At 49.2% G+C, this 10463-nt stretch overlaps 1 protein-coding gene across 1 annotated transcript; it reads left to right on the forward strand.

Moving 5' to 3' along the window:
- trpc4apa (transient receptor potential cation channel, subfamily C, member 4 associated protein a) lies at positions 1-10101 on the forward strand. Its single transcript, XM_018746227.2, has 19 exons — positions 1-488; positions 1442-1570; positions 1989-2105; positions 2512-2566; positions 2790-2845; positions 2948-3076; positions 3454-3655; positions 3980-4168; positions 4530-4672; positions 4898-5029; positions 5125-5183; positions 5268-5369; positions 5673-5756; positions 5947-6037; positions 6230-6370; positions 6482-6593; positions 6996-7108; positions 7610-7816; positions 8373-10101. The coding sequence occupies exons 1-19, from the start codon at positions 363-365 to the stop codon at positions 8508-8510; spliced, it is 2325 nt and encodes a 774-aa protein (XP_018601743.1). The 5' UTR covers positions 1-362; the 3' UTR covers positions 8511-10101.
- Positions 10102-10463: the final 362 nt, after the last annotated feature.

Consider the following 10463-nt stretch of genomic DNA (forward strand, 5'->3'; position numbering starts at 1 on the left):
GTTGTGTTTCGTGGAGAAATGTTTATTTTCCGGGAATCATTTGGTGCCAGTGGATCACGCTTCCAGCGTGGTATTTACAGATACGACTCGTGTATGTGAACGTTAACCACCTTTCACATGAAACGCTGCACTCACCACGACCTTTTAAATGCCAAAACGTTGGTTGCGCACTTTTTTTTACTGCGCATGTGCCGTTCGGGGCATTACGTCACGCCTGGAAGCGCTCATACCCAGCGAGTGAGGACGGGCGACTTCCGTTGCCGAGCGGCTCTGGAGGCAGAAACAATGGCGCCAGCGGCGCTCGTGACAGCTCGGTGACGGCGCGCGACTTCCGGTCCGCAGCAGTCCAGGAAGAAGAAACAATGGCGACGCTAAGGGGGTCCGGGTCTTCCCGGACGCGCGGAGCCCCGCGAAGCTGTAGCGGGAACATCCTCACGAGGATCTGGCAGAGCCAGATTACCGGGCGGGCCATGAGCCGCGGCACGCAGGTGAGACTGAGGGATCCCCCCGGCTCGGAGTCGGTCCCCCCCCCGTCGCGGGCTCTCGGGCGGCAGGAGAGAAGAAGTCAAGCCGTGGCTAGCCTAGGCTAGTAGTCCGGCCGGGAACAGCGCTGGAGTGACACTGACTGACAGTGACAGGCTCGGAAGGGCTCTAACAAGTGTCGCCACTGTAGTTGGGGACCCTAGACGCGCTGGTTTCGGTTAGAGTTGCCTTCGGGTTGCCCTAAAAGCGGCATTTGAGGGTTGCTCTGCCATTAGCCTAGCCTAGCTTAGCTTAGTTTAGCTAAATTTAGCTTAGCATAGGTGAGCTTAACAGTAGCGAGCTGTGCGTGCGTGCGCGCGCTGTTGTGCCGATCCCACAAGTGTGTAGTCAGGGGCCCCTGGAAAAGTGAAAAACAAATCAAAAGGGAAAAGTGTGGCCGTTTGGGTTTGCGGAAACTCCCTTTCATTTGTGCCGTTTTGTTTTCGCTGCTAACGGCTGAGCTGAGTTGTGTGTGGGAGTCTCTGTCGTGGTGTACATCATCATGAATGATCATGTAATGTATAAGTATATTAATGTTATAATACACAGTTTGTGTCTCCAAGGCGGGTCGACGTCCGGCGGAGACGTTACAGAAATAAGCCTGTGTTGCTCCGTTGACGGTTGGAAAACGAGCCCCGTCACCGTGAGAGAAGAGTCTGGAAGGTCTAGACTAGTGCAGCTCAGGCTCCGGTCAGCGCACACTTTCGTTCCAGCTGGGCCTCCTTTAAAGAGCTGCGGTCGTGCCTGCGGTCAGTGATCGGGTCTGTGGTTCAGACGGAACCTGCGGTGTCAGTGGAACCAGTCTGAACGTGGAGGGACGCGGTCTTGTCCTGAGGTTCTCCTGGATGCGCTCTTTGTCGACAGCTGGTCTCCTCCTTTTTTATGATGCCTGTCATAACCCCCCTTCCTCTCCCCCCAGATCCCCGAGGTGCTGCTGCAGGAGAGGGGCGGACGAGCGCGGTGGCACGGCATCCCCGTCCTCCTGCGCAGGCTGTACGAGCACAGCCAGCCCAACGGAGATCTGGTCCAGGCCCACGTCGTACTCAAGGTAGGCCACGGTGCGCTCGTGTTCCACCTTGGCCCCCTGCGGGACTCTTCGCCGCCCGCTTGGGCTTGTCGGGGCAGAGCCGATGGCCCGGGGTTGTACCGGTAACCGCTCTCGTGCACCTTTTATTATTATCGTCATCGACCGTAAGTAGATGTGTGGAGGCAGCAGTGTAAAAACTGCCACTGGTGGTGATGTGCAGAGGTGTAAAATAGTGGTTGCAGTGCAAGAATTGTATTGGAAATATGAGCCTTAAAGTGTGTTGCATGTTTACTTACTCATTTATATTTACACTGTGACTGAACTGTTTTTAATTGCATTTCGCATAATTTAGGTGTGGTCCCCTGGGGCTCAGGGTGTTCTCGGAGGGTGTGGTACACGCCGGTCGAGTTGAAAACGCGTGCTTCTCGTGTTTATGCAGGAACTGTCGCCATTGCTCTCCTCAGAGGCCATGTCATTTGTGACCGAGGACAGAAAGTCTGCCCAGGAGTCCACCTTCCCCAACACGTACACCTTCGATCTCTTTGGGGGTGTTGATGTGAGTGGCCTTGGGGGACAGAGGCTGTCTGACATTTACCCTTAATTCACTGAGCTAATTATCTCTATGAAACAAGCAGAGGCAAAGCTACTCTAATACAGGGGTTCTGGGTGTAAATCACTGCCACGTCAGTGCTGGGGGAATGGCTCACGTTCACTGCACAGCTGTGAACCCTCAGCAGGAGGTAGAGCTGCTCCCTGCCTTCATGAAGGTGCAAGCAGTGAAACTGAAAGTGAGCTGATCAGCACTGTCTCTGTAGGCTTTTGTCAGACCATTAATACTCTTTTCCGCACTCAGTTGGAAGGTACTGTACAGCAGGCATGAACACTCACTTGTGTTTGGGTCCTTAGATTGGACCATTCTGGGATTGGTTATGTATTCAGTTCTGCTGTTTTCTTTCTCTCAGCTTCTTGTTGAGATCCTGATGAGGCCCACTCTGACCACGGAGAAGAAGCCCCAAAGTATGCTTTCGTCGGTCTCTGTAATACTCACCTTGTTCCCTACTAGACTGGGAAACATTTATGGGGAGATTTGGTTCCTGTTAACCCTTTATTGTGTGTGTGAGAACTGGTGTAGAATGTGGGCAAGTAGTGACAATGATGACAGAGGCAGCTGCTTCCTAATCCTGCACACCTGTTCTGTTTGGATGCTGTCCCTAACGGTGAGCCACTGTCTTCTCTGCAGTGAGCGATGATCTCATCAAGGACTGCCTCAGCGTTCTTTACAACTGCTGTATATGCGTAAGTTTTTCCTGTGGTGTTTATTAATTGAGCTCTACTCTTACATTTTACTTTGGTCATCCAACTACAAAATGCTGTACACGCTCCTCTCTGCTCTTTCAGTCGGAAGGTGTCACAAAAAGTCTGGCTTCAAGAAGTGACTTTGTCCTCTTCTTATTCACTCTGATGACAAATAAGAAGACATTCTTGCAGACAGCCACACTGATTGAGGATATCTTGGGGGTTAAAAAGGTTAGTACAGTCCCACAGCACTTGCCTTTTGTCCCCTGCTTTGGTCTAGTTATAGTTAATTTTTGAAGAAGCTGTGATATGTGCAAAAACACACGTACCTACGTGGATTTCACAAAGAGTGAGATTCATTTGGCTGTAGGTATTACAGCAGGAAATTTAATGTAAAAATGAAAAGGGGGGGGGATACTGTCTAGTATTGCAATACCTCACATAATATGTATCTTCATTGTCATGTATTCTGCTTATAAACGATCAGTTTGGATAGAAGATGAGTGTCTAAGTAGTAGTGAATTAATGTACTCACTCTGTTTGGTACATTTAGTACAGGATGGTGTAACCATGGCAACATTGCATCTTTTCTACCACCCACACTGCAGGAGATGATCAACCTGGAGGCCATTCCCAATCTGGCTGGTCTGGTGCAGAGCTTTGATCAGCAGCAGCTCGCCAACTTCTGCCGTATCCTGTCCGTGACCATCTCCGAGCCCGACTTGGGGCACGACGACAAGCACACGCTGCTGGCTAAGAACGCCCAGCAGAGAAGGAACGGCAGCCCGTCCCAGGCTGAGGTCAACCAAGGTGGGGCTGATATGTTATACAGTTTACCAGCTTTTGTGCCTGACGGAAAAATAAGACTTCATTAAACATCATTACTGGCAAATTCTGGTTTGTTGAGCCAGTGTTATAGTAGTTTCCCCAGATTATGAATGTATTTGTAACACAAATGTATAGTTCTGATGTCTTTTAGATATATACATGTACATACATTGCTCGTAGTTGTATGTAATACTAATTCATTTTAACATTAAAAAACTTTTGTTAGACTCGAAGTTTATGAACTGTTAAAATAAGGTTGGGTGCAAGAGAAAGTATGACCCAGCTTTGGCCCCACCCCTCACACAGTGACAATCCTGAACATCCCGGGCTTCATTGAGCGCCTGTGCAGACTGGCCACGCGAAAAGTGTCGGAGGCCACCGGAGCATCCGACTTCCTGCAGGAGCTGGAGGACTGGTACACGTGGTTGGACAACGCCCTGGTGCTGGATGCTCTCATGCAGATGGCCACGGCAGAGGCAGAGCACAGCAGCGCTGGTGGGTTGCTTCCTGTGCGCGCCCTCCCCCTTTCATCAACATGCCTTGTCCAGCCATATAGGTTTCCAGTGGCTTTGGTCTGTAACCATTTTCTCCTGGGTTACTTACACTGTTTGTACCTTAAGGTAGTACTTGCATTGATTTACCCATTTAAACAGCAGGATAATTTTTAGTGTGCCAATTTAGCTGCTGGCTTCCCACATTTTTTTGTGCTCTCTAGAGCTCATAAACCTCACTATAGCTCATTGTCTCATCTATGCAATTAACAGGTGTGGTATTCTGCCCACAGCCAGAATAGTGTAAATTTGTGGAGGTTTTACCATTGGCCATTTTTGATCTCTCTCCCCCCCATTTCCCACAGAGTCATCAGACGAGAGTGTGTTGGCAGCCAGCCCCCTGAGGCAGCGCCTGCCGCAGTCCATGAAGGTGGTGCATGAGATCATGTACAAGGTGGAGGTCCTGTATGTTCTATGTGTGCTCCTCATGGGTCGACAGCGGAACCAGGTGAGTGGACTGCTTTGCTTTCGGTTCTGTTGCAGCATCTCCATCTGGTATCTTGCTCACTTTTTTTTTTTTTTTTTTTCCTTTTCCTCCTCCTCTACATTTTAACCGCTCGTGGTATCTTGTTTTTTCATTGCATGTAACGTGGACTTGCTGAGGGGGGTGTGTGTGCGCGTGCGTGTTTTGTGCATTGTTTGTAATACCATCTTTATGGTTGTCCCACTGCAGGTGCACAGGATGCTGGCTGAATTTCGCCTCATCCCAGGTCTTAATAACCTGTTTGACAAGCTCATCTGGAGGAAGTTCACATCCTCCAATCACGTTCTGCACGGCCAGAACCAGAACTGCGATTGCAGCCCGGTAAGACTGCTGTCCCCCTGGGCTTGGTTGTGTTGCTGGGAGCGCCACAGGCTCATGGAGTTACTGACCTGGTTGCCCCTCCCTTTCCCCCTCAGGAAATCTCCTTCAAGATCCAGTTCTTGAGGTTGCTTCAGAGCTTCAGTGATCACCACGAGTAAGTTTTTGTTTTCAGAAAACGCACGTGATTCTGCATCATCTTCAGTTTATACGGTAAATAGGGTGTCTGTTCTTACGTCAGGAACAAGTACCTGCTTTTGAACGTTCAGGAACTGAATGAACTGAGTGCGATTTCTCTGAAGGCCAACATCCCAGAAGTGGAGGCTTTGGTCAACACTGACAGGTAAGCTTGATTTAGTACCAGCACATTTCTTATCGTTGCTATTATGTTGACATTTTTTTTCTGAAGTGACTTAAATCTTTAAGCTAATTACACTGATTTACCAATTTATACAGCTGGGTTTTTTTTCTCCCCTCCCCCCTTTCAAAACTATCAATTCAGGGTAAGTACATTGATGAAGGATACTATAGCAGGAGGTGGGATTCAAACCTCGGTAATGTGTCATGACGTGTGGTCGTGAGCTGGTGCACCTCCCTTCCCTCTTGAGTGAAGTGTTTACCAGATCCTCACTATGCCCCATTGCAGAAGCCTTGCGTGTGATGGGAAGAAGGGGCTTCTGACACGGTTGCTCACAGTCATGAAGAAGGAGCCACCTGACTCCTCCTTCAGGTGAGAGCAGCAGGGTGCATGACAACTACGTCAGCAAGTTTGCATGCGCCCTTCTATTGGCTTCTGTGTAGATACTTAGCTTTATCCAGCTGCGGGTGTGCATGCGTGCATATGCTCTGTCCCAACCACAGCTCTGCAATCCTGACTTGTTCAGGTGGGCCAGACTCATGTAGTTCTGTCCCCGATTCAGGTTCTGGCAGGCCCGCGCTGTGGAGAGCTTTCTACGTGGTGCTACCTCCTATGCTGACCAGGTCTTCTTGCTTAAGAGAGGTTTGTTGGAGGTGAGGTGTCTGTTTGTTGAATCGTGAGAGTTTATGGTTGTCATGATAACTTACTTTGACACCTGAAGAGGTGTCCACAACAGGTTGTAGAGGTTGAAAGATGGTGAAATGAGTTCCCCTTTTGGAGGGTAAAAAGCCTTATTGCCGTGAGGTGGACCTGTGCTGTGCCCTGATTGGCTCTCTCTATTGCAGCACATCCTGTTCTGCATCATCGACAGCGGTTGCAAGTCGCGGGATGTTCTGCAGAGCTACTTCGACCTCCTGGGCGAGCTGATGAAGTTCAACATAGACGCATTCCAGAGGTTCAACAAATATGTCAATACAGAGGAGAAGGTGTGCCTTTCTGTGTCTTAACATTTGTTTTACAGTGCTACTTCGGTTATAGTGGAATCAACAACCAGGGTTTTCCAGGAAACACTGAGTGTTTTCTGCTTTCTCCTGCAGTTCCAGACCTTCCTGACGCAGATCAACAGCTCCTTGGTGGACTCCAACATGCTGGTACGGTGCATCGTGTTGTCCCTGGACAGGTTCGAGAGCCAAACGGACGACATGAGAGGTACACGTGAGTCCACGTCGAAAAGAGGAAAAAAATAAGTCTTACAAGGTTTTTGAGAAGACTGAGTGCATCTCTGCACTTGTTTTGTGAGGAAAGGACATTTCTTTTAGTCTCTGTTGTTCCCTGCATCTATAGTATTTCTGCTAGCTTGCTAACTAGCTAGGGATGTCACAGTTGAGGCTGACTTGTCACAAAACAGCTTTGAATTCATTTTAGTTTTGTACAGAGGCACTTCTGTGTCTGTTGCACCTTGAACTTATGTTGAATGAAGCAACTCATCTAGCTGTAGGAGTGTGTGAAGTCCCACTGAAGGGTACAACAGGAGGGGCTGCTCTGAAAGACAGTAGCCCTTTGACTTCAGTCGTTTGTAACCACTCCCGGTGGTGTATCTGCTGCCCCTAGTGATGGAGATGCTGTCCGAGTGCCTCCTGCTGTCCTACCTGGCGCGCGTGGAGAACCGGCTTTCCTTCCTCTTCCGACTCATCAATATCATCAATGTGCAAACGCTCACACAGGCAAGACATCGGAGCCACGTGAAAGAGCTCCGCTTCCATACAGCCATCTTTCCTTGTGTCTTATACACACAGTGACGTACACTGGCTGCTCTGCTTACAGACACAATGGAGCCACATTTCTGTGCAAAAATCAGTTTTTCTGGTTCCAAAATCACTTTTCTCGCGTACATTAAACATCTAATCCTATAGACTTGTTGAGGTTATGTGAAAGTCTCAAATATTACTGTTTAAAGGTTAAAGAGCATTTTTTTGAACATTTTAGTTACATTCAAATCAAAAGTAATTTAAATATATTCAGTGTTTTAAATATCTACAAACTCCTGTTGTGTTCTATCTTCAAAAAATTGACTGGCAGTTTGTAACACAAAAAGCTGGTATACACACCTTACAGATGCACATGTGCTGGAAATTATAGGTGGGATATCTTTTGTTTTGTCCCCCGACATTCACCTTGTATCATGCATGCTGGTTCACCGGTGCCCCTCTCCCTCCCCCACACAGGAGAACGTCAGCTGTCTGAACACGAGCTTGGTGATCCTGATGGTGGCTCGGAGGCGCGGGGAGCTGCCCTCCTACCTGCGTGCTCTGCGGGAGAAGGAGTACACTGAGCGCTATCCAGGCTGCCTGCTCAACAACTTCCACCAGCTGCTTCGCTTCTGGCAGCGCCACTATCTGAACAAGGACAAGGACAGCACGTGCCTTGAGAACGTGAGTTCCCTCCCCTGCTGCTGAGGCTCCGCCCCATACAGCAGGGAAATTTTTACTGTACCAATTCAGGCAAAATACCTTGATCAATGGTACCACAGCACAACAGGAGGTGGGACTTCAAGCTGGGTCCTTGGAGTGCAAGGCTCAGCTCTAAGCACTGTGCCTCCTGTTTGTTGAGGTTGTTCACCACACTGGTGGACTTAGGAGTCCTCACATGTTTCAGAGTAGAGCTGCTCAACCACAGTTTTGCAGTGCTGCATTTACTGAGTTCTTTGTTCATGCTGTTTAGACTTGTGACTCGACTTACTACGTTAGCCAAACCCACCTAATTCCCTTCTACAGCTGTAAGGTTAGCAGAGGAGTGTGTGAAACCAGCTATTCTCAACGGCTTAAGTTGGGTCTATCTTTACCCTGAGTTACTGTGTCATTTAGATGCTTAGTGGGTCAGACTGCAAACTTTACTGTTTCAGCTTAAACCAGGTTTACTTCCTGGTTTCCTTGGCTGGCGTGTGCTCTGCCCCACTCATGCTCGGTCCCCCTCCTGCCTTCCCTCCAGAGTTCCTGCATCCCCTTTAGCTATTGGAAGGAGACAGTGTCGGTGCTGCTGAACCTGGACCGGGCCTCCCCCTGCGCCATTGCCAGCTACATTGACCCAGCTTACATGGAACTGGACCAAGAATTGATGGATGACTGATCCTACCCCTGTACAGGGAAAGGAGGAGATGTTGGATTTTTGGGGGTGGGCCTGTGTGGCCAGGGGAATTTTTGTGGTTGGGTGCAGAGCCTGGGAGATACAAACTCTTACCAGAGTCCACAGGACCTCACTGTGTGTTGGCCCCATATGTAGAGGGAAGGCATGCTACCCCTGCCTCTTTGTTAGCCAGTGTTGGAGGGACGGAAGGAGAACCCCCTGTGCCCCCGGGGGCCACGGAGTACACAGACTGAACCGAAAGCAGTTCAACGTACAGCCGTTCTGTGTAGATGGGCTGCTGTTGGAACTCAGATGGAGCTTTTGGACATGTATTCATTATTTACCTTTACAAGCTTATAGGGGTGACAGGAGCATGGGTCTTGGATACTCATAAAGACCTCCAGGCTGGGTCCAGGGTACTGGTGCTGATGACCCCACCCCCCTTCCCCCTTGTGAGGAGGTACCTGGGGTGTGGTGACGCAAAGTGGAACGCGACCAAGGCGCAAGCCGGAGCTGTCCGCACTTGCGGGCGGAGGCCTGCCGTGGCCACGGTCTGAGGCAGCGAGACTCTGGGCTCTGCCAAGGCCCCGCCTACAGCCCACCTTTCCCACATGCAGCATTAGCCCCCACCAGAAGGAACTCCGCCCTCCTTAAAACACCACCTTCTTGAAAGGTTTTCATAAACAAGTTCTTTGCTTTTATCACTTAATCCGTAAAAAATTGCATTGTTGCAACAATTGCATTGTTGACGTACTGATTTTATAGCTTTTCTTAATATTCTCGGCTGCCGTGTGTAAAGAGAAAACTATGCAGACTCTGGCATGCCCCCCCCCAGTGCCTCACCACCTCGGGTGGGATGAGCGCTTATTCCCTGTGCCTCACGGCAGCTGGATGTGTGTGCGGCATTTCCGCAGCACCGTTCCTCCACAGAATTGCTCACGTGGGGTCTCGTGGTTTTGTTAGACGTTTCAAGAGAATACAAACGTGTCGTTTAGCTACCTCAAGTCTGCACCGAGTAACTTTACTGGGCCCCCTGTGCATTTTCACTTGTCAACTTGCTTTGAGCAGTAACCTTCTTCTCTCGGTAGTTACTTGGTTAATTACACAGATTTACTGCCAGGTTCACCGGAGCCCTTCTGTCTGAAAGGACGTCTGCTCCTAACTGTTGTCTTACTTGGCACAGCTATGGAGGTCCGGGCGCTTCCAGAAAGTTGTGTTAACCTGGGGAGAGGGTGTGGGGAGAGGTTGATGCTTTGGGTGGCTGAGTGTGAAGTGTTCACCTGAAGGTGGCGCTCTTCCAAGTGTGAATTGTAATGGTGGAGAGTTTAAATTAAAGAAAATTTTGTTCTTTCTCCCTACGGACATCAACACTACACACTGCCTCACAATACGGTGCTGAGTGAGGAGCTCATCGCTGGTTTCCGAGTCATTATCTCGTAAAATGGTGCACTGTATTTAAATGTGTCTGTGAATCGTGGAACATCATCGCTTGTGGATGTGCAGCCAGCTGTGTACTCTGCGTTGTTCAGTTGGAGAAGTTGAGTTTGTTTTTCACTCAGATTTGCACATTTCGAAACGGCGCAAAGAGCAGTGACCCAGCAACGGTCGTTCTGCACGTGTTGTTGCGTTTAGCGCAGTCCATTGGGCTCGCCCATCTGCCTCTCTCCGCTTTAATTCCTTAATTTTATTATAAATTGAGTAATCCTATACATTTTCTTTGAGTCAAAGGAATCTAAGCACATCATACCCTCTTCAAATCCTTTGTACCCTTAACCAGATGGAATCCTGGTGCTCAGTACTTTGCAAATTTGATTGTAATGCTGACTTCTTTCTGTGGAGTTCCTACTGCTAGGGGGGAGTGTGTGTGTCCCCCCCCCCAACAGGTTTATTGATGATCCTCCCTGTATAGCTAAGAATTTTGCAATGGCTGTTTTAATTTTAAAATTCTCATAGCGC

The sequence above is a fragment of the Scleropages formosus genome, chromosome 5 (assembly GCF_900964775.1).
Source record: "Scleropages formosus chromosome 5, fSclFor1.1, whole genome shotgun sequence".
Taxonomy (NCBI): Eukaryota; Metazoa; Chordata; class Actinopteri; order Osteoglossiformes; family Osteoglossidae; genus Scleropages; species Scleropages formosus.

What these genes read in the sequence shown, in the direction of transcription:
- trpc4apa (XM_018746227.2), top strand. Translation starts at nt 363, where the DNA reads ATGGCGACGCTAAGGGGGTCCGGGTCTTCCCGGACGCGCGGAGCCCCG. An exon ending in AGGCCCACGTCGTACTCAAG is followed by an intron (nt 1,571 to 1,988) that starts GTAGGCCACGGT and finishes GTGTTTATGCAG; the next exon opens with GAACTGTCGCCATTGCTCTC. An exon ending in GCTTTGGTCAACACTGACAG is followed by an intron (nt 5,370 to 5,672) that starts GTAAGCTTGATT and finishes GCCCCATTGCAG; the next exon opens with AAGCCTTGCGTGTGATGGGA.